Raw genomic sequence first — 25,686 nt, forward strand, 5'->3', positions numbered from 1 at the left:
AGTCCATATCTTTTCTCCCCAGGTGTCAAGAGACACATTCTTTATCGGCCTGGCAGGAATATAAGCCAGAGTCATGGGCGCATCTATCAAAGCATAAAGGTGAAAGATTAAAGACGAGGTTGCCAGCTTACCTCTCGGGCAAATGGAATGCTGAATCACAAATCGTCTCACTGCAGTTAAAGAGGGCCAGATGGTGTTCAGGAAAAGTGTATGTGTGTTTATAATGTACAATGTTTTGCCTAATTGTGTGGATCGATAGATCATCACATTATCTCCTGAACACCTTTGTGAAACACAATGAGAAGATACAAAACCATGAAGTCTTTCTGATCGATACAGCAACTGTTACAGTACAAGCAAACAAGGAGAGGAAATGCAAGATGATTAGAGTGAAAAATCAGACTATTTGTCCGGTTTTTCCTGGTCCAATTTGCCAGCCAGCCATGGATGCTGATTAAAAGGCCATTTATTCCCAGAGTAACTTAGGTCATTGTTATAGAGATGTGTAAGTGTGCTGTGCGAATGGGCAAGATCAAAGGCACACCTAAACACAACAGTAACAAGCTTGTGTTGTGAGGATGCATGTGCATTAGGTGCCTCCTAAATGTGCACAAATAACTAGTGCAAGTCTTTGATGAAGTTCTGCGTATTAGTCCAGTATAAAAGCTGAAAGAAACCAATACAAACAAATACGGCCAATCAGGATGAGACTTAGGAATAAAAACGACTCGCTATCCAACAAATTCTACATGGGTAAAACATCCACATGGATCACTGGATTTAAAGCTGATGTGTGCCGTTTCGTCTATGTTAAAATACTTTTCCACCTCAATGTGTAGAGAAGTGAGTCATTTATGACTCTATCCACCTTATTTTCTAACAAAAGTAAGTAATGTGACGTATTTTAGGTTTTTTTGTGCAAGATTTTCGCTATAGCCGGCCGGTAGAAAACAATGTCGTGGGAGCACGCACAAAGCATGATTAAAATAAACAGTTATGGTAAATATTTACTAGACCTGCCATGTATGACCCAGTGGGAGGATGAAATGAAAAAGTGGCCTGATGATATATCATATGAAGATAAATTCAATCATTTTATGTTGTTGCTCTGGGGTGACGGGTCTTTGATGTGCAACTATATAAGCACAGAGGCATACCAGTATCTGTACAGTGGGACAGTCATTTGAGTGTTTGTACATGAAATAGACCAAAAATTTGTGTTTTTAACCTTTTCAGGCGTATGTTAAAAATGTCCCAACTGTCTCCTTGTTGCGAGTTTTTTTTAAATGGCAATGTTTAATTTACTTGTTTAAGTTTTATGGCAGCACATCAAGCTACGCAGTCTGTCAGCAGCAGTATCTTTCTCATTCAACACATTGTAAGTTATTTGAACAAATCATAAGAAACAAATTAAACTACTACATTTATTGAGTATTGTTTTCGTTTAAAAAAAAAAATTATTATCGCTTCTTACACACTAGCACTTTTTGTGCAAACACATTAAAAACTATCATAAACACTAACATTCAGCTCTTGTCCGTGGATTATGGTCAAAACAAATGTTTTGTAAAGATTTGCTGCATTTGTACCAACTATTATGGCAACCCCTAAATGCACAAATTATGCCGGTCTTCCTGGATCTCTTAAGTAAGGGATACTTAAGAGATTCCCGGTAGTTATCGGGAAATAAGCCCCGACAGTGTGATCAGGACCCGACGTGAAGCGGAGGGTCTTGTATCATGCTGAAGGGGCTTGTTTGCCCGATGACTACCGGCTGCCTCTACATTATCCCGCTTATTACACGGCTACTTGCCACATAAGAAAAAAAAACTGGACATGAATATGAATTTGAAACATTTTATTGGCATATTTGTTTTAAATTAACATTTTTATCCTTCCGCGAAACTTTGCACAGATGCATAAAATGATCGTAATATACCTTATTAAGATTCTCTGCTTCATACTTGTCTGTCTCCATTTTTTTCTCTTTTAGCCAGTCTTTGAGAAGTTTTAATGCCCATTCTGTATTTCTTTGTGTGTTGGCTTCGTAGCTGTCATGCTCTATTTTGTCACGTTCAGTCTCAGTAAACTCTCTGTGTCTTGTTGTTGTTCGTTCTTCTATCCACTGTTTAAATGTTTTGTTTTTTTCCGTACATGTTAAAATTAATGTCAAAATTTTCCATTCTTAATTGTGGTTGTCCAGTGTTTGTCATAAGATGGCGCCAAACAGTAATCTTTATTGGTCTTTATTGGCGCGGAGCGATTTTAATCGTACAAGTAGTACCGGCTATGCGTTATTACTTTGAAGCGGTTATTATTTGAAAAGAACGAACCTGCAAATGTCTCAACTGACCATCAGAATCAAGCATTCCAGAGAGCCGTGTAATAATAAAAATTAACAAGGCAGTCAAAACGGCACTTCCATTAGCTTTAGTGGCTCACCGGAAATTTTACAAAAAAGAGCTCAACGATTGCGCCGCCCACATTTATGTCAAAAAAAGGTGGATAGCACATTCACTATTCATCAGTGGTCATGTAAATTTTTGGCTCAACCAATGGTGTAAGTTTAGGACAGGGCCATATTTATGTATAAACAATCACAACCTCAGGATCTAGGTTAGGAGCTGCTGATTGAAATGCACCCTTAGTTTCTGAAAAACTTGCTTGAAATTAATCCGCTAGTACTACTTATGGCACTGCTTGATGCATAATTTGAAAATGAAAAATTAGGTTAATTTACGGTTTCTAAAAATGACATTTTAACAGATTATTAGGTTAAGTACAGCACAAAAACTGATTACAATCATTAGTGAATAATTAGCATAATTACATAATTGCAATTGGTGCTTTCATAATTTTGGAGTTATTACCAATATTTTTATCAGGAGCTTTTAATTCATATTAAATTTTTTTATCTGAATAATTAACACAGCAATTCGTTTGAAATTAAGTCGATATGACTGTTTGACTTACAAAAGTTTTCAGTGTTTATGTTACCATTTCTCAGGATTGCGCTCTCGAATTTTGGCAGGCCTGAATTGTGCTTGGACACATGCCTTAAACCCTCAGTCCTGTGAAACGTTAAACATAAGGGACACATTTGAGAATCAGTAGACAATTACATGTAAAGAAATGGTCATTACGTGCATTCATCCCACCAAAAACATTTAGTATAATCACAATGATCATAGTGGGTTTAGTTAAGGTTGAATTAATGGGGCCTTCAGGAGGTACAGATATTATGAATTAGCCGGCCACGAAAGGTCTTATTAACATGCGAAACTCATTTGAATAGCAATTTTCATTTTGTTTGATGACTTCCTAATGTTGTGTTACTACAGCTCCTGTCAGATGTTTTCATCACATTTTAGCTGCTAATACATAAAAAGAAAAGGGCACGTCGCAGTTTGACAGACACTCTGCTGATGACTCACAGGCGACAGCAAACAGATGAATAATGAATTCAGTCATTATCATCGCAACAGTCCTCTGCTAAAACCAACGAGTCTCTCAGATTTCCCTCATGTTGCCGGTGTACGTCTTTTTGCATGTAAACAAAGCTTCATCCATGTATCATAAACATCACGTGGCATGAAAAACATTTAAGGTTTTCTATTTATTCCTGTTCTCCAGCTTTGGGAGAAATTTGGATAGGGACACATTTTGGAAGCTAATCCCCATACAGAAAATGGTCAAAAATGAACCAATGAGGTGGTAATCTGTGCACCTAAAGTCAGGGTTTCCAGCAGAAAATTTGTTAGTGGAGGTGGTAGGGTTGGGCGGGTTGGTGGATTTCGGGGCGAGACAATCAAAGGGGCGTCATAATGAAAATTAAAATATTTTTTTTAAAAACACTCAAATAAAACTTAATTTTGAAGAAACTATGACAGAAAATGAACACATACTAGATTATTAATGAATTAAATGTTTTTAACAGATACCTCTAAAGTGAATAGCTGCGTGATGAAGTGAAACTAAAGGGTTAATAAACACAAACTGAAGCAGATGTTGTAGAACGTCTGGCAAACAATGATAAATAGCGCGAAGATTGTAAAAACTGATTATTTCCCACTATTAATTATATTATCTTAAAGGAGTGTAACTACTGTAGCAGGTAAATAATGCACATAAGAGCGCTCAACAATTATATCGAATCAACAGGCACGTGCAACCTAGTTAGCAGGTTGCTCAAACAACAAAATCACCTGCTAACTTACTTTAAATTTGCAGGAACTATAGACTAATACAATAACAGGCTTAAATAAACCCAAAACATAAGTCCAATTACAGTTCTCACGGACATGCGTTTTATCAACTGGCTATCCTCCAGACAGTGACGGACCACGTCTCTCTATCATTTCGGGTGTGTAGCGCATCCTATCTATTCTACGAGATGCACTTGATGACCTTCTGTGCAGCGTTTTTATTTTTGACAATGACCTAGTTAAGGCGGTAGGGTTTCCCAGCTTAGGCGGGCCACCTGAACTGCAAAGTGCTGCTTAAGAGTTCATATTAGTACCAGGTCTATATTGGTATCAAAGTGGGCATATTATTACCTCAAAGGTACATATTGCTACCAAATGTATACATATCTGTACCTAAATGACACTTATTACTAGGACCTTTGTAAAGGGTACTGCCCCATTGACCTATCTGACCATTTTCTTCTGACTATATTATTATTTCCTACTGACACAGAAGCAAAATATATAAATAAACTTGTTTTTTGGTAATGCATGTAATGTGACTTGATTCTTCGGGAAATGTTTTAAACAACATAAAGTTAATTTTTTTATGTGTGGGTCAGCTGTCTCTTTAAATAAATGTATGTGGAAGTTTAAGAATCGTGCCAAAAAGCTAAAGATGCCGAGTTGTTTCACTCAACAGGAGTCACATAGCCCCGTTTAACTGACAGGTAACATTTTATCCATGTTGCATAGAGGATGTGATGTAGTACACTGATTTTAACAGCCTCTGTCTCTGGATTAACATAATAAGTCTGTCAGATGTGCTAATTTAAGATTGGCCTGTTGATGTCTTTGTGCTAAACTGCACAAAGCTCTGTCAATCCTTCACTGAAGAGCAAAAGGATTGTGGATTATGATGCATATGCCATATGCAAATCTTTCGAGTTTCCGACATGCATTTCATTTATAACATTTAGACGATCGCACAATTAGAGGCAAAAGATTTGTCATGCGTATAAACATAAAACGTAGACCTATCATGGCTGTCTGTAAAGGAGGTTAACTTTACTCATCTTGATAAATGATAAATGTTATAAATGGCCAGCCGAAATCACACACATATTCATGTAGCACAGCATTAGTGTCAAGGATTTGATGTCACTGAAATGCATTGTGGGCCATTATTAAATCTTTGCAATTAAATGTGTGACACAAAGCACATCTGTTGCATTCACCTGAAAGCCGTTATTTAGGTTGTTATTGCTGAAAACATCTATAACACTTTTCGAAAGGGGCGGGGCTAAAGAAGTAGTGATGTAGATGTGTTGACCTCGCATTATGACGACAAAATTTGACATGACATGGAAGCTTGGTTTCAATAAAAGCTTTTTATAACTAAAAAGGTATAAGTGTTGAATTCTTAACTCACATGGTGGTTTTATAGTACATAATCTCTTTAATATCTGGATTCAGACTATCCATGGGTCTACTTTATTATGTTTGCCATCTAGTGGCAAGACACTTCTCTGCAAAACACCTGCAAGGAGTTTTCAAATGAAGGACATTTACTGCATGGTCAATTTTTAATTAAGATAATATCAATACAATAATGACAGCAAATACAAACCAAGCAATAAACATAATTTAACTTATATCATATCCTTAAACATACATTTCACTTTCCTGGTTCCCATAATCAATATTATTTTTTATACATTTATCTATGAATAGTTAAGAGAGTTAAAGGAATCTTTGATCGGACACAAAGTGCTGTGTGTATTAACTATTTACTGACTATAAAAAGTAAACAAACAAAGCAACATTAACAAAAAACACATCTAAGCCTAAACTGTCTTCATGCTTAAAGGAAAACACCACCGTTTTTATATTTTACTATGTTTTTACCTCAACTTAGATTAATTAATACATACCTATATTTTTTCAATGCGTGCACTTTTAATCTTTGTACAGCGCTTCTTGAATGTGTTAGCATTTAGCCTAGCCCAATTCATTCCTATAGCTCCAAACAAAAGATTTATTTTGTGTCACCATACTTACTTGTATCATGTAACAGTCTTTAAATACGGGGAAAAAATTACGTTTTTGGTGGCTTCTAAATTCATCGCTGTTTGGATCCTAAGGAATGAATGGGGCTAGGCTAAATGCTAACACATTCACGACGCGCTGTACAAAGATTAAGTGCACGCATTGAAAAAGATAGGTATGTATTAATTCATCTAAGTTTAGGTAAGAACATAGTAAAATATTGAAAACCAGTGGTGTTTTCCTTTAATAAAGCACATCAGGAGTTTTACATACACTTGTCCACTGTGCCCAATCTGAGCAAGAACGACACAAACTGAGCACTTACTCTGACTTCTATTCGCCTGGTTAAAATACAGACATCCTCTATAGCTGTGAGACAGACGGCCGAAGCTCTGTTGCGACAATGAACACATGGCAGTGAAGACAGACAGGTTGAGATGCCTGCTGTAGTGATCCACTCAACACGGATGACAATATTATTCTGTTCTTCCCTGAGGCCGACCATTACTGACAGAACCCTCAGGCCTCCAACCGCATGTACCACCACCATGTGTGACATATTCAATTCTCTCTCACACAGCGCACTATAGAATCCGTGTGGTAAGTGGCTTATTGCGAGTGTGTACGAATGTTTAGGTGAGTGTGTGTGCATATGTGACAGAGTGAAAATGACAGCGAACGTGCAGGTGAGCGAGACTTGTACCGTATGATGCAGTTTATGTGTAATACTTTGTTTACCAATAGTGTGTCATTACTAATGTTCATATCAAACTAAATGTCACATCGTGTCTGAAATGTTGCAGTGCTTGGTGCATTGCATCAGGAGTGGGAAAACACGCAACTTTTGGGTTAAGGTGACATTTTTGGTTAAATAAAGTACAGGTTAGTAATGGTATATTATTAATTGCAGTTAAATGAGTTGCATGAATTAATAAAAAAAAAACTTTTAGTCACAATGAAATTAAAAACTAAAATGTTTTATCTGTGAGCTTCATTTTTTTTACAAATTCATTTGCCCTCATACTATTTAAATCAAAAATGCAAATCTCCTCCCTTCCTCGAAACGATCTCTCTTTACTTCCAGTCACGAAGAATGCCGGGAGGGCAGGGCCCGGGAAAAGATCGCAAATAGCAATGTACACGACCCAACTTCCTACAATTCAAACAATTCTCAATGGACAAAGTCCAGCCCTACCTTTCAATCGGATATGCGTCACTTTGGGGAAAATAAGACAATTGCTAATTATGCTTCCTTGTGACTTTAAAACTTTTTTTTATTTTAGAATATCATATAGATCAACTTGTGTATTGTGGATTAACCAGTTCTTGCCATGAATATAGCCATATATGCTGGAATGGCGTGAAGAATAAAGAAAGAACGAAAGAAAGAAAATATTCTAAAAAATTGGTTTAAATACAAATTTAAATTCCAGATTTCAGACCTTTGCATCACACTCAGTTTTGTCATTTCAAGCATTTTTCTCGTGAAATTTGGTTACTAATAAACTATTGCTGCAGGCTGTTTTTTGTCTGCGGGTTGAATGTGGAAGGATTTTGTTTATCTGCTGTCCATCTTAAGGCATAATAATCTTATTTGTGAAATCAGACGGTGTTTTTTTTTTTTATAAAACAATGATCAGTACTCATATACAGTGATTTTTTATTAAAAAGTCAATGCAATGCATAAAAGTTAATGTAAAACTTTTTTTAGGTACGGTAGTGGCATATCTTGAGTCTTATTGTTTTGGCCTATGCACGCATAGATTCCGATTCATTGGCAGTGTGAATGAACCAAAAATCAAACAATCCCGGAAAAAACGCATTTTCCGTTTTTTTTTCTGTAATCTCTGTGTGAAAAGGGCTTGTCTGACTTGAATGACATTTGCACATTTAGCAAATGCTTTAATCCAATGTATCCTTGATTATTTATCAATACATGTGTTCCCTGGGAAAGAAACAAACCCATGGTCTTTGTGTTGCTTATGCAATGCTCTACCAACTGAGCTACAAGAATAAATCAAACAAGCACAAACTAGCCATACTGACAAACTATGGCACTGTGTACCGTCACCTCACATTGCACAAATGTATTAAGAATTTTGATATCGTGACGCAACACGATGTAATCAGTCATGGCATCTGTAGTGATCCAGTGAGTACTGTATTGTGTGGTAGTTGTCAATATCTAGATAATCCACAATATTAATACAGCTGTGGAAGCAATATAAAAGCTTAAATTTGCTATGATTTATGGAAAAGAGCTTTAGCTGAACCTCTATAAAAAACTTAAACAATGGAGAAATGCTAAGAACATCCAGACTGTGACTCAATGACATTTAGATTCATCAACCCGAGTAAATATTTTAGAACTGACATAAACTTTATTGACTTAAAGCATGCCCTTTAACATAAATCCATGAGTATCAACACAATGTGCTGTTCATTAAAACAGATCGACTGTCAAAAACTAGTATCAAAACTTACATTTTCTTAATGACAATCAATAACATCTTTCTGGGTTTGCCGTGGGTGCATAAGCATTACAGAAGTCCTTTAACTTGGATCTCAATGAGTACTCAAAGTTTTAAATTAGGAATGTATTATTTTACCTGCAGTTATACGCCTCTTTCACACAGTAATTCCAGTAAATTACCATGAATTTACCAGAATGAATTTACCAGTAAATACAGTGACATTCCGTCTTTTTACCAGTAAGACATCATTCACACATCAGTATCAAAATTCGGTGAGAAAGCGGAAGTTACCTATGGCGTGCGTTGAGCTCAGTGTTGCATTTGTAAACAACGTCGTTCATAACCACAGTCCGTATTTTGTTGTCTTCACATCTGTTATAAACTCTGACAGTCGCGAAGTTGCTTGTGACCAAACAACATGGCATTAGGTGACATCAAACCGAAAAATTTGTCTTAAACAACAGTACTGTTTGCATATTAGGCTTCACAGAGGGCGTGCTGAGGACGTCGGAAATTCGGCAAGTAGACGGTAAGCTGTTTTAAACAACTGTGGTGAAGAAATGTGGATGTAAACGTCAGGTGTGCTCGACTTTCAAGCAGCGTGTATGTGGACACGTCTGTAAACAGTGCGGGGGTAAATGGGTCATCTGTATTAAAACGTTATGATTGGCCTGAAGCTGTCAGCCCGGTCTGACGTCGTCCGTTCTAAATGCCGGTAATCTATATTTTTGTGTTCACACATAGCGCTTATCTGTAAATTACTGGTAATCTTACAACCTCTCTTTCTGGTAAATTGGCAGCACTGATTTACCGGAAAGGTTCTGTTCACACATGACCTGTTAACTGCAATTTACCAGTAAATTACCAGTAAAGACTGTATGTGTGTAAGGGACTATAGACCGTTTCATCGGACGCACGTGCGGTGATGCGATATGCGTCTGGTCTGAACTTTACTTCTGGTTTCAGTTTTTTAATGCTTTGACTAGTTCCTAAACTGAACTCTTGAACAAATACCTCGTCAAAAATAACAAATGTATTGGTTTCCTAGGTAATCTATGTGTTGTTTATTTTGCTTGTTATATAAATAAACTACGTTTAAAGTACTTTGTTGTTATTTATTCTTTGCGGAGTTTACCGGAAGTTACGTGTTGACCACGAAAGCCGCTTGCTTATGTTGTTACTGCTGAAACTGTCTATAGGTAGTCTCGCGTAGCCAGACCTTCAATACTGGTGTTTTTCGCTGCTTTTTCTGGACAAAGCCCATCCACGAGCTGTTTGACCGACATGTCAAACAACCAATCACAGTTTGTTTCGTCTAGCGTCACGTTTCGGACTCCCCACAATAACGAGCCGGCTGGCAACAAGTGAACCAGCCGCAACGATTAGCATCTAAATTAACAACATAGAACAATGTTGTGCACTTCATCAACAGCCACACCAATGAGACGCTCCCGTTAAACATCTGTTTGAAGCATATCTCTCCACTTTTTAACACATACAAGCAATTCAGGAGAACCGAACTTTTTGACTCCACTAACTGCCTCAAGCAAAACTCTTGCACGTCTTTTATAGAGTCTATGCTGCGAACTTTGAAAATTTTTGAGAATCCAATGTTTAGCTGATCATGATAACTGGTCATTATTATCCACGTGAACACGACTGATTCTCTTCCTCAATGGAACGTCAGAGTTTTGTTTTCCAGGGACCGAAACTAATCGCGACACTCGCGTCTCCTGGAAATCCGGTTTATTTCAACCAATCCAAAGACAACTTTGACATTCTCACAGGGTTTCCAGAAAAGTGTACGAAAAACATCAGACGTTCAGCCTGTGGGCGTGACGTCTGAGGCTGAGACTAGTCTATAGGTAATACAGCTTAAATTTTGGCAATAGTAAAAAATAGCAAATAAAACGTTAACTCTTTCCCCACCATTGATGAGTTATCTTGTCAATTAAGAGAAAACATTTGCATAAAATAATGTGTTCCTGGTGAATTTTTATGTTAATCTGCATTACAGCGTTTATTCCCTAGATGGCACTCTTACCCAATTTATGAAAAATCTGAAGCCAAAACGTTATTTACTCATTTTAAACTTTGTGTATGTTTTGATAATCGTTTTGAATCTGATCTCTAACAAAATTCACATAACCTTCACATAACCTTCACAAAAATGCAATTATTTCAGCTTTTTGCTAAGAAATTTTTATTTTTGAAGAAAAAAGCAGAGAAAAAAATTGAAACGTTTTGTTTTTTTGTTTGTTTGTTTGTTTGTTTGTTTGAAAGCAGAGGGATTTTTTCTTTTATTTGATATATTTGTATGTTTATATATTTTTAAAAGAAAATATTCCTGGAAGGCATTTTGTGAAACGTTTGTGAAAATCACCAAAAATATTGGCGGGCAACTTTTCAAAAAATGGCTGGAGGGGAATGAGTTAATTGAAAGTGTAAATTCATTGCAATATGTGGTTCACAGGCTACACCACTGACTGCGCCCTGTTGATGAGTCAAATCTCCTGAAGGTTCATTTGTCACCTCTGCTTTCCAAGAACCGTTTTTTTTTCTCAGTAATTAAACCTCCAGCAGTTTATAAGGCAGGTTTGTGTAACGCATTAAGAAAGCATTACGTGAAACAAAGCAGGCATTTTTTAGCAGAACTCCCCTTGCAATATCAAAATAAAACCTTGCCCTTCATCTCAAAGACCCGTCCCCACATCCACTTACACCGGCTCAATGCGATGCAGCCCCTTCCCAATCAATCCCTATGATCGAGGAGTCTAAAGTAAGATGGCTTCATTTGTAAGATCGCCTAACGGCAGCGACTTGATTGGGGCGCACAATTGCCACCTCCTGTAGAGATCACACACACATCACTTCAAAGAAAATACACAAGAAGGATGGCCATTTGCATGACATAAATATTTATGAACTCCCGTTCTCCATCCTCTCACACGCAGATCTGAAATACAGATACAGGTGGTCCTGGCACAAATGCTTGCATCATGGAAAACAGAGATGTGTGAAAGTACAGATGAAGTGGTTTTCCAGGACAGTGTTTAGATTAATCCAGGCCTAGGCCTTAGTTTTTACAAAAACACACCTTAGAAAAAACAAAACTGGTGTGCACCTTGTGACAAAACAATGGCACTGATATACTGTATGTTAAGATATGTCAGTGCAAGCTGTTTTAAAATCAAGCCAGCTCAAACTTGCATTTTAGTCTGGGACGAAGATAAAACCTGTCCGGGAAATCGCTCCTAAGTGTTCCTGTAGTTTTGGTTGCATTAGCCGTGCAAATATCATGGGTTTGAATCTCCGTCAATTGTGACAGAGGATACGTTTAGCTGTATTTGCATCTGAGCTCTTTGTGTATAGCTTAAATGCATTGTATGTCATGCATGACCTTAAATAAATGCATAAGTACATAAAACATAATGAAGTTCACAAAACGTATGTTTTTTTTTATTATTTATCTGACACATCGACCACAACACAAGATGCAATGCTAAGGTCGAAGATCTGTCTAAAAACCAAACATGCTCTCAGTATGCTAATTAAAGGTGCAGTGTGTAGATTTTAGCGGCATCAAGCAGTGAGATTGTAAATTGCAACCAACGGCTCAGTCCACCGTTCACCGAAATGCATAGAGAAGCTATGGTAGCCGTAAAAGGACAAACATGTTGTTGTCTAAGACAAAATACAGTAGTGACGAAACATGGCGGCACAAAATGGCGACTTACATGTAAGGGGACCCGTGGTGTATGGAGATAAAAACGGCTCATATTAAGATAAAAAAACAATACAGCTCATTATGTAAGGTCTTTATACACCACAGATTATATAGTTATGTAGATTATATTGCATTCCTGTCAAAGGATCCTTCTAAAAGTTACACACTGCACCTTTAATGCACTGCCGCAAAAATCATGCAACATTCATACACATCAACCCCAATGACGGACATCTCTCATTGGAAAACTATACCATTTTGATGCAACCCTAACATATTGCACGTTTTTACCAGTGTACCATGGCTTCTGTGCTTTAAGAGAATACATAACAGAATTTACTCAAGAACGCACAGAAATAGCGATCAGCCATTGAAGTGCATTACCATATTGATGGCTGCAGTGATGAGGATGGTGATTATGATGATGGTGCTGCTGTTTATAGTGATTGCTGTTGGGTGTAGTCCCTGCTCAACTTGCCACGGCAAACAGAGAGCTGTTCATGGGTGGCAGTGGGGGATTAGGAGGGGACAGGGATGGAGGTCATAACTGCAATGGGTGCCTATGATCTCATCAGCCGTTTATATCCACCAGCCGTTGAAATCCGGCAGGATTTCAAGTCGCACGGTAGAATAACTCACCTATAATTCACATTCAGCCAACCATGCGGGGACATAAATAACCCTCATTTTCAAAAAGGATGTTTGAAAAGGATTTCGGAAACCGTGGTGGAATAATAAAAAAAAAACTTAACCTATCGTGAACTGTGTTTCAGCCATTACGACGGGTCAGGATTTTATTGGTCGCGCTGGTGCATAACAGCGAGGTCTCAGTCATCAGGTACATCTAACTGTGGGCGGCCAAATAGCTTCTTTATTGAAGTCTGCTTCTTTGATTCAGCTCTTCTGATTTAATCAGAAAAAAAAATCTACATGAAAGGCTTTATTAACTAAAGGAACCGGCCCGCTTATATGTGAAGGCCAAACATGTGCTGGAAGTATAAAAAGAGTTTGGCATAATGAAGCTTGCGCATGGTTTGAGATTGCAAAGAAATAACCCTACAGTCCTCGCAATGAAATCTCAGGGCTGCAAAAGTAATGCCTTAAAGGGATAGCTCACCCAAAAATGAAAATTCTGTCATCATTTACTCACCCTCATGTTTTTCTAAACCTGTATGAGTTACTGCTTAACACAAAAAATATATTTTGAAAAAATGATGGTAACCACACAGTTAAATTTTCTTTCAAAAAATCCAGATAATTTACTCACCACCATGTCATCCAAAATGTTGATGTCTTTCTTTGTTCAGTCGAGAAAAAATTATGTTTTTTTTCGAGGAAAACATTCCAGGATTTTTCTAATTTTAATGGACTTTAATGGACCCCAATACTTAACAGTTCAAAATTGCAGTTTCAAAGGATCTCAAACGAGACATAAGGGTCTTATCTAGCGAAACGATTGACATTTTTGGCAATAAAAATAAAAATATGCACTTTAAAACCACAACTTCTCGTCTATCTCCGGTCCTGTGACGCGCCAGCGCGAACTCATGTAATTCGTCATCACGTCAAGAGGTCACGGATGACGTATCAAAACTACACCCCAGTGTTTACGAGTGTGTAGAAAGAGGACCGTTCCGCAATGTTGTATGTGGAATGATACTAATTAATGTCTTTGTGTCAGTTTATTGTTTAAAATGGTTCACAAATGTGCGTTTCTTATATGCAACACGTGACCTTACGACGTCATTACGCAATTACGTGAGGTCGCGCTGTCACGTCACACAACCGGAGGAAGACGAGAAGTTGTGGTTTAAAAGTGCATATTTATTATTTTCTTGCCAAAAATGACAATCATTTCGCTAGATAAGACCCTTATGCCTCGTTTGAGATCGTTTGAAACTGCAAATTTGAACTGCATTAAAACTGTTAACTATTGGGGTCCATTAAAGTCCATTAAAATGAGAAAAATCCTGGAATGTTTTCCTCAAAAAGCATAATTTCTTCTCGACTGAACAAAGAAAGACATCAACATTTTGGATGACATAGTGGTGAGTAAATAATCTGGATTTTTTTTTAGAAAATGGACTAATCCTTTAACGGTACCCACTGACTTCTATAGCTGGAAATACAAATACTATGGAAGTCAATAGGGACTGTCGACTGTGTGCTTAACATAATTTATCAAATTTGTCATTCTTCTAGCCGTACTGTGTTAACGCGACCTGGGGCTTTACACCACACAGGTGCATACTCAACTTTCTTACCACAACAGCTAGACATGATTATTATCATTTCATTCACCGTAACCCTGTCCAAAAGCTGACCCCCATTTTTAAAAACTCATCAGATCTAGACGAATTAATAACCTATTATGGATCCGAAACAGCGAATTTCGCTGAAAGGTGACACTTTTGCATCCCTGTATAGTGTACAGTATGTATAAAATCAATATATAATATACACAGTCTAAATAAAATATGAGAGATAAGATGCGTATGATTAACTATAAATGTCAGACTTATTCGACCTGCAATGCAAGATACAAGCCCAGGCCTCTGTTTAAACAAGGTGAGTGCCAAGAACATCATTAACCAGTTGTGATCACTGCTTACCAATTAAACGTATATAGATTAACCACATTAAGCCAAAAGTGCTGCAGAGATGTTTCAAAAGCACACATGGTGCTCAAACATTGCTACCATTGATTTACAAATTTGCTTATAAATGAAATCTACCTAAAAATACCAACACTGCTATATGAACAGCAGGTTCAGTTTAAGATATGCTGCATCAGCACTACCCGGTTTTAATGTTTCTTTTATTAAGCCAGTTGTCAAACTTCACTCAATGCAGCGAGAGCCCTTCATGTTTGAATAAAGGTAATGGCTAACGTTTTGATGGATTGGGCCAAAGTGCCACCTACACAATCTCACGGGCGGTTCCAGGTGGGGCAGCAATGGCAATGCCTCGTAATGACTGCGAACTAAATCCATCATTGAGAAAAACACAGGTGGCGCTTTTACTGCTGAGCTGGGATTTGGCAAACATGAAAAATGTAATCAAATACAAATTACAGACTATTATATGTTGCATACAGTAGTGTCAATTAAATCATTACCAAGACAGATTCCCTAGGTGTAATAAGTTCTGCGGGCTCTGACTTTATGGCACTTTCCAGATTTCCCTTTTGACTCTCAATTTGCATTCATTGCAGCTACGGTATTTTGTCCTCAGGAACATTTCCTCTGTCAAACATTCATCTTCACACATGCAGTCATTTTCTTCCCCCGGCGTTCTTTCTTACATCTAATGTCCTTATAAATATTTCAGGTTTTTCGCCACCTTTTAGCGCCTGATCTTTAAATGGTTTAATAATGTCACACCTGAGCTTTAACTCAATAGCCCCATGGTCCCTTCAAGCCTGAATATCAAACAAGACAAATTATACACTACCAGTCGAAGGTTTGGACATACAAGGAATTTATGTTTGTCATAATCTTGAAAACCTTTTGATGTAAATAATTATGTCCAAACACTTCAATTATGCATGAATTAAAAAAGTACCTCTATTTAAAGGTTTTGAGAGTACAGAATTCAAAGAAATTAGCATGATAAAAGTATGTTGAGCTTTTGTGCTTTATATGTTCACCTTGTGAATTGTATGTTCCCTTAACAATTAATACTTCACCAAAACCTCTTGACAAGCGGTTGTTGTAATACTTAAGGGTATTTCTTGCTTTTATCATTCCATTTAAATTGATGGGCCCTATCATACACCCGGCGCAATGCAGCGCAACGCACAACGCAAGCTAGTTTTAGGCCGGCACATTTATCATTTTTACATCTTGCGTCACGATGTTTAAATTGCAAATTAATTTGTACCAATTTGTGCACCCATAGGCATGCTGGTCTGAAAACAAGGTTTGTTCAGGCACATTGTTGGTGCATTGCTAGCAATTAACATTGCTAAGTAATGCCTTTCAAAACACTCACGGCACGGTCTGAGTGTTGTAAATAAAGTATTTTTAGAGTACAAACCTTTTATTGCACATTTGTAAATTTTTCTTTGACATTACACTGATCATGTTGGCTATCCATACATTTACAGAAATTAAAAGCCTGCTAGTTTTACTTCCATGACTGAAATAAGGTTTTAATACAAAAAAAATAATAATTTCAATACAAATAAAAACAACGCAATTTTTAATATCAATCTTAAACTTGTGGTCTTCTTCCTCCGCTTAGTTTTTCAGTTTACAAATTCGCCATCTAAAGAGGTAATCGGCATGGCGCGAGCGCAACAGGCTTTTAAAGGGGATAAAAGATTAGACTCTCATTGGTTCACTGCACGTAACACCCCAAACACACCTATAACTCATTACAAGAATAGGAACAACGCTTTTAGACTGTGTGCTAGGCGCACAAACCATTTTTCTGGTCGCTAAATTAGCACACCCTTTTAGACTGTGCGCTGTGAAACCCTGCATATGAGAGCCTAATATGTTGTCAGATGTGCAAGAGGGGATTGTGGGGGTGGGGGGGGGGTGTTGTTAATGGCATATCATACTTGCTCTTTGACCGAGGCCAGGATGGCAGATGTGGTTTCTGTTTCAGATCCGTCCCCATTGGAAGCGCTCAGTCCAAGCATGGTGGCCTTCTCTGCTTCAGCCGGTTGTTCGGGAACAGGCATGGTTTCTGGAAAAGACAAAAGTCATAAATCAGCCAGCCCTCTTTATTACACTATAATGCATTATTAATCTTCATGGTCTGAAGAAGTGCAGAGACGCTCAAAACCAAGGCCGCTGCTAGAAATCATGCGGCCTGTGAGAGAATTATATGGTTGGACCAACACAGCTACACTCTCACAGGTACAAAACTGTCATGGGGGGAACCCTTTCAAAACATTTTCAACACATATTTGAACATAAAAGGTGCATATAAGTATCTCAAAGGTACATAATGTTACCAAATCCATACATATCAGTACCTAAATAATACATATTAGGACCTTTTAAAAGGGTATTGTTTCTGTACCACTTTTTTCTGAGAGTGTACATGAAGATGGTCCTCATCAGATGTGGATGCATTTGTTTATCATTTTGCAATATGAGTGCAACATCTGTTTTCTTGTAATTCAAGAGTAAACAGGAACATTATTAGGACGTTGTTTGTGTTTCCATTCCCTGTGTAATTTCACTTTTTTATTATGACTTAACTTGTATACTTAAATGTTCTGATTTCTTTGTATGAACTCAATATTTGGCTTGATGGCTTCATCTGGTGGAAATTTTGTGTCAATAGCCCACTTAGAAATCCCCTTACTGACAAAAATGCTTATGTGTCATATATGAAAAACTCCCCCACCTCGGAAAATCGTACAGAGAATTCCTATAGCACCTAGTCATTGGTACATTTTAAATACAGTCTATGTATTTCCCATTTCTAGCTTTTAAACCCCACAGTCTATTTTCAGGTTGAGGAAACCCGTGACTTATACAACATCTCAAGCATCTGTATTGATTAGAAAGAACTTCCGAATAATAACTTAGCCGGGTATTAGCTAGACTCAGATCAAGATAAATGCTTATGTAAGACAATCTCTGGGCATTTCATCTCACTCAGTGGTTGTTGTGGCCAAGCCTGCCAACTTTGTTCTCTTCCTAATAAAGATGAGTAGCTTCGCCTGACAACACGGCATGTCTCCACCTAGCCTTCTGTAAATTTAATTATTCCTACTTAAACCACCATTTCCACACTGTTTACCTGGCTCCGATCTTGCTTTCACACACGGTTATATAAATTCATCCTGAAGCCTCTCAAGGTAACCACAGGAAAAACAAAACTGGCGCTCATTGGAAATTCGGACACATTTACCACCTGCCACTTATCGGCAGGTTCTTGATATCACTGTGACCTTCAAAAGGAAGACTGAAATAATTTTGCATTGTGCAGTAAATTAATTTTACAGCTGTTGTTAGAAAAAGTTGACTACAAAGTACATCTCAGTACATCTACATCCTCATATTCCAGCTCGACAGACTTTTTATGGCATGCGAACAAAGCCATGCTGGTAGATGTTTCATTTTTCAATGATACAGCTCATTTGCTTCACTGTGGTTTGTGCATGCAAAGGTGCTACCTCCATTACAAACCCTGGGTAGGCAAATTGTGCATTTAGGAATCTCTGAGTGCCTCTGCGGTAGATTGGACTATGCCAACCTTATTCGTAAAAAAAATCAACAGAGAACGTTCTCATACCTTAAGTACTGAAATGTAGCTTATCCAATTAGCCTTTAGTCGAAAGAGTCATTTCATAGTGTAAACAAGATTAACAAAACCTACTGTAATACTCCAAAGCTGCTTTTACTGAGATGTGATCTAATAATCAATCGCTAGGCTAAACACAAGCATATGAGTAAATATTGGTTACTTTATTACGTTACATTACATGGTTCTGGGTCTGATCCGGAAAATTGCATAGATCAATGTTGTTTTAGAGTCAACGTGAAATCAAAATTCACCATTATGTTTATGGTCTTAATGTGTATAATAAATCAGATTCGAAAGAAAATTGCCTTGCTTTTCTCACCACAATGCAATTATTTCAACTGTCACAAATAATCAATAGCCAAACAGCCATTTAAGCATTGTTTCTGACTGCTACTACCACAGGCTTCTCAAATCGTGCCAAATAATTTAAAGTAGATTTATGTTTTTCCCAATTTTATCCAAAATGACTCGATATGAAATGAAGCTAGTCCAGTTTTTACGTAAACGGAGGGTCCGTGCACTGTACATGCACCGTCGGAAATTTGTAACCATGCGTAATTTGTATGCGTAGGTGGCGTATGCGCCTACAGGAGAATGTAGTATGTAGGCCAAGAGATCCACTGCATTTTGTCACAATGCGCATGTGTCAAACGTCTGTGTACACATAGGAGTCAAACAAACAATGTTTGGCAAGGTTAAATGTTTTGCAACTGTGTGTGTAGGTTCACGTACACATAATAAACACACTATACTCCTGGCTTTATAGTGCATTCAAGTTAACTTTTAATCAATATGTAACACGTTTCCTGTACAATCACACACACTACCTTTGCACTGCTATACCTACTGTAAAACCCCTTTCACCCAGAGCATTGAAAAGTGTCTTCTGTGAATGCAAAAACGTCTCATTTAGTAAGATTGCCAGGATCAGATCCGGAACACATGTGTGAACAAAAAGACAGGAACAATATCATAAGGAGTGTGTTGTAGTGAGGACGCATATGTCGCCGCAATGACATTGTTATTGTGCAACTCCAGCTAGGAGTTTTTATAAAAGCAGAAGCTCCTCACTATATTCTGGACTAATGCTGGGATCATTTAGCCTGGCTCCGCCCTCCTACGTGTTTCCGCTTAATTTTCATTTCGCTTCAGTACTACGTCTGGGACTGCTCTGTAGAGCTTCATTTTCTCCTGCAAAAATCTGCAGGTCCAATCAGGGAACAGAGGGGGGTGGCTAAGAACGATGATGTTGAGATCGTGCGTCAGTTTGAGTTGTAGTTAAGTAATGGCAGCGGAGAAAGACGTGAGAAAAGCTATTCCGTCCGTTGTTGCAAAACTGCCGAATATATAGAAGTTAAAGCCGGAGCAAGAACCAGGTTTGCTAAGTTTTGTTGTTCTGATTATTCGGACTTTATATATAAAGTTATTGTTAGTCCTAGCCCTAGATTACAATTACATAACACATCACAGCCATGTCACAAGCCTCTACATCTTATACCCCACCTTGGCTCTCAGCAGGTAAAGTAAATATGGCATGAAACATTTGTATCTGCAAACTCAAATCCACATCTGGATGCATTCTGGTATTTAGAAGTATAATTTTAGATGGCCTGCTAAACTATAAGAGACAAAAAACTATGAGCAACAAATTGTTGCTCATAGTTAGCACTCGAAATACAGTATTATCACACAAAGTTATTGCCTCCAAGAAACAGAGCCTGAGCTCACACAATAAGCTTTCTGACAAAAGCATGTCACACATTACCAGGCTTGAAAAAGCACCCACCGCTCTTTCAACCACAACACTTCAACCCCTCAGTATGCAAACCAGCGTCACTGGTAGTCTCATTAAAATGCAATGCTTTGTTTGTCACACTAGATAAACATTACTGTACCAACCTTAATATGCTGCTTGTGTGTAATATAGTGTTGTGTCTATAGTGTGTAAAAAACAGTCTTTTTTTAAAATATTTACATTTATGCCATTGGCAGACACTTTGATACAAAGTGACATTAAGTGCATCACAAGGTATATATTTTTTTATCAGTAGGCTATATGTGTTATCTGGGTTCAAACTGATGAACTGAATGTAAAACGTACGATAATGGGCGCCGACATGTTACGCAAAAACGTCAGTTTGAAGCCAAGGCATGCGCAGAAGAAATCGTCCCTGTAGCCCGGAGGCAGAGCTGCAGTATCAAACTTCCGACCAAATGCTTGCACGCCCAATTCAACCACGCCCCCTGAACATCTTATTTGACAGGCTTGCTAAAATAGTTAGATATATCTACAATCTTCCCTCGAAACTCAGAGAGTCCGTTCAGAGAAGCTGTCAATCACAAATGTCAATCATATGGACACGCCCCTTTTCTATAGCATCAAATTACTATCTAAAATGAAACGTACACAAAAACAGAACACAAAAATTTAACAATTGAACATATATCAGCATGATAACAACACCTTAAAGGACCAAAACCATCTTTTGGCCGTTTGTTTGCATAGAAAGAGCGTATAGAGAGCGTATGACTTCTACTGCATCCTGCCACCAATTTTTTTTTAAAGTTTAGTTTTGCGTGTGCACGCGATAGTTTTCACGTGCACACGCAAAACTAAACTTGTAAAAAAAACTATTGCATTTAGTTTCGCATGCACACGTGAAACTTTTGCATCCCTACGTGAAACTTTTGCGTCCCTACGTTAAACTTACACTTTCATGTGTGCACGGGATAGTTTCACATGAAGGTTTCCCGTCAGCACATGAAAGTTTTACGTTAGCACATGAAACTAAACTTTTGATTTTTTTACTCCAATGCCACCTTAGGGGCTCGGTACAAATTCACTTAAAGTTGATATGTTTTGTCTAAAAACTTTCTTAGTTACTTTCTTAGGACATTTGCTCATAAAGAAAATACATCTTGATTTAAGAATTTTTAGATATTTATACTGAAAACAAGACAAAAATACTAAGTAAGAAAGTCATTTTTTGCAGTGTACTACAAATATAAGAGAGCTAAACTACAATGTGCAAATTCACTTCTTTAGGCGAGCTCTTAAAGGGGAAGACGTGGCTAAGTGGGTGTTCTGTTTCTGTAAAAGGACTTTGAAACCAATTAAAGTCCCCCATCTCACTTTCATCAGGGGTCTCTAAGATCGTATGAAACATACATGATGGCACATCTAATGAGGTTCATGGGCTTCAGCTACTGATGTTCTCTGTTTGATGCCTCATTATTAATTCACACTGACAACATTTATCCATCAGCCCTCCCATCATAACAACTCTATGTTCATGAATGCAAGACCACCAGAGATCATTTATTTAAATGCTCTAGTCATGCTTATGATGTCACTTTTAATGGGGTACTTATGAGAGAAAAGAGATTGAAATAAAAAGGCTTCAAGCTCTTTAAACGGGTGTCGAGAAAAGACAAAGTACAACAAACCAATCAGGTCTGATTAGCTAAACACTAAGATAAAATTCATAAAATAATGTGATTTTTTAACAGAATGACAGTTAATGTGAAAGTGAAAATAAAAGAGGCACAGAATGTGAGGAAATGAGGGATGATAACAATGAGTCTGGAATATGTGACAGGAGCTGCAGACAGACCCATTGTCACCCTGGCCAAAATAAGGCTGGCAGGTTATAACTCTCTGTTCCCGTCTCATTAGCATTTGGTGCTTTAACCAGGAAACAAGCCTTTGTGTTGCGCAGTTTGGCAGTCCAGTGAATAGGAACTGATTGAACTCTGGAGCAGTTGTCCATCCTGTTTGATGGCTCAACCTGGCTGAAAACTAGGAATAGGGTTATAGTCTGAATCCAGCTACAACTCAATACAAAGAGATTTTTGATTGGCTGTGACATGATTTTGTGCTATAACGTGACACGGTCTGTAGCTCAATTGGTAGAGCATTGTGTTAGCAGTGCAGAGGTCATGGGGAATAAATATATTGAATATACGTATAGCTTGAATGCACCGTACGTTGCCAAGTGCATAAACAGAAATGTCAAATGTAAGTAAGATGGCATCTGCCTGGTGCATAAACCAACAACATTTAAATCAGTGCTGATACAACCTACATGTGCATTCTATCACTAATGTCTCTTACATAAATTTCGACCAAACTACACAACTAGGAAATGCTGAAACATGGTTGCCAGCCTATGGGAGAGCTGATCTGCTGGTTCTTCTTTAAGCCACATTGGCTTGCTGTTGCTTCTCTTCTGCGTGGCAAAGGCAGAAATTAAATTCATCAAATCTTTTACTATGACGGGTCAATATGATGAGCTCTGCTTACATTTATTATTAACACTGCAGTAAAAACAGTAACTCACCGCCCACCTGTAATCTCATGGGATCCTAACAGACTTGGGCGGGTCGAGTGTTCCATGAAGCTCACTGGTTTTTATTGCGGATTTGAGCACTACCACAAATACAAACATACTGTAGCTTAGCTTTTCATAGTGAAAACTCTGTTAAAGGGGCAGGGAATTCATTTGAACTTGAGCTTTTGTTATATGTGAGGGCATCGTACGTGAACATCCTGTAAGTTTCAGAACTTAAAACGAACTGAAATATCAACTATCAAGCCCAAAAAACGTCAGGTTCTGGAATGTGCGTAGTTATGGCGTAGTAGTCGTTTTCAAACACCGCCTCCACTTAACGTCTACTTCGGTAGCCCCGCCCACTGGAACAAGCTACAGGTCGACACTGGATTTGCAGAGAGACTGCAATTAAAAAGCACTGCTGTTCCATCAATATTGGACCTGGACAGAATGGCCCAGCAATCTTATGTGAGTAAAACACTTTAGTACTATGTGTCACTAACGCTTTGTTATAGATCGCTTGATATGTCCTGATTGTGTGTAACATCCGTGTCTAACCCCAACATTAGTGATAAGGATTTAACACGCTGTCACACACTGAAACATCTTTGGTATAATTGTGTCTGTGGTCAAGCCAGGTGCGGTTTGAAAAGACAGTCAAGCGTTTTAGATTCTGATGCGTGCATACCGTGTTTTTACGGTAATTTCTAGGCATGTTGCGTTTGAAGATTTGTTGTTTGCTACTTTACCCATACGCATGGTCATTTATGTGTATCATCTCTTGAACTTTAAACTTCTTGTGGCTTGAACATATTTGGGTTAGTCCCTCCAGCTGGCATTTTTCCACATCGGACGTTTTTAAAACAATTCCCTGATGCTAGCGCGATGCTAATGGTCTAATCAGATTCAATGGATTGTGCTAAGCTATGCTAAAAGTGGTAAGGCCAGATCCGGAGATCGGCTGAATGGATTCCAAAACTGTAAAAATCAAATGTTTAACTCTAGGGGAGCTGAAAAATAAGCATTTTTCAAAAAAAGTGGAGTGTCCCTTTACAGTCACCATGAAACTACATTCCTAACAAGAGGGTTTGCTTTGATTGTTTGTTTATTTTGTTTACTATCAGAAAGAAATTATGTTTCAGAGGAGAAACAATTAAGTGCATTTTATTACAGAGGCTAACAATAGCAGCACCACAGACAAACATCTAATATCCGAACAAACAATTAACAGCAGAAAAACATCCAATAACAAACATTTAGCAGCATAGCAAACAAACCTATGAATATAGACAAACATTCAACAACACAGAAAACAAACATTCAACGTCACTTTGTAGGTGTGAGCAAAAATGTGCCATTTTGGGTGTGTCATTTTAAATGCAAATGAGTGATGATTTCTCTTTGCTTCTTGTCATATGGTATGGCAGGTGGGCAGGGTCCAGGAGAAGATTGCGTTGATTTGCAATTAGCAACATGACCCAGCTTCAAATGATCCAATTAGATCTCGATGGACATATTTAAATCCAGCCCCGCCTTATTTCATTTCAGAAGCCGGTTTCGCTCGGATATACGTCACCACATGGAAAATAAGGCAATCGCTACTTACATTTCATGGGACTTTGATTGCAAAATTTATCTAGAGACCATTCGCTTTGAAAACAAAATAGACTAGTATTACCTCCTTCAGTAGCTCTGTGTGTATTAACAGACCTTATGTTTGAGGGTGTACATCTCGACTGTAACATCACAGTCGGTGTTATGTTGAGATTGGCTTGTTTTCCAGCTGTCTTTTGCATGCACGAGGTTCACATAAGAAAGAGGAAACAATTGTGTTTGAGGCTGACGATATGTCATTACCATGTACAAAACTCTTATTATACCTATTTACCTATGCCTAGGTAAATACAGTTTAACATTTTACTGCACCTTTAATACCAGACAAAAACAAGGCACCAGACAAACATTCAACAGCACAGCAAACAAAAACATTCAACGGCAAACAAACATTCAACAGCACAGGCAAACATTTAATAACAAACATTCGGCAGCAAACAAGCAATCAACAACAGATAAACATTCAAGAGCATAGCAGAAAAACATTTAATAACAGACAAACATGCAATCAGACAAACATTTTCCAGCAGACAAACAATTAACAGCAGACAAACATTCAATAGCTCAGCAAACAAAAACATTCAGCGGCAAACAAACATTCAACAGCACAGCAAACAAAAACATTCAACGGCAAACAAACATTCAACAGCACAGCAGACAAAAACATTCAACAGCAAACAAACATTCAACAGCACAGCAGACAAACATTTAATAACAGACAAACCTTCAATATCCGACAAACATTTAACATCAGACAAACATTTAACAACAGACAAACATTCAACAGCACAGCAGGAAAACATTTAATAACAGACAAACATACAATATCAGACAAACCTTCAATATCCGACAAACATTTTCCAGCAGACAAACATTTAACATCAGACAAACATTTAACAACAGACAAACATTCAACAGCACAGCAGAAACACATTTAATACCAGACAAACCTTCAATATCAGACAAACATTCAACAGCAAACAAACATTTTACAGCAAACAAACATTCAACAGCAGAAACACTTTAACAGCAGACAA

General features: G+C 37.8%; 1 protein-coding gene across 2 annotated transcripts in view; it reads right to left on the minus strand.

The window, feature by feature from the left end:
- Window positions 1-25,686, minus strand: part of ctnnd2a (catenin (cadherin-associated protein), delta 2a) — a 341,772-nt gene that overhangs the window by 286,740 nt on the left and 29,346 nt on the right. For both annotated transcript variants that reach the window (XM_073864207.1, XM_055181469.2), the window contains exon 2: window positions 17,002-17,129. In XM_073864207.1, coding sequence (XP_073720308.1) covers window positions 17,002-17,124 — 123 coding nt within the window. In that variant the 5' untranslated portion in view covers window positions 17,125-17,129. The remainder of the gene's footprint in view (window positions 1-17,001; window positions 17,130-25,686) is intronic.

Source organism: Misgurnus anguillicaudatus, chromosome 25 (genome assembly GCF_027580225.2).
Source record: "Misgurnus anguillicaudatus chromosome 25, ASM2758022v2, whole genome shotgun sequence".
In the NCBI taxonomy this organism is placed as follows: Eukaryota; Metazoa; Chordata; class Actinopteri; order Cypriniformes; family Cobitidae; genus Misgurnus; species Misgurnus anguillicaudatus.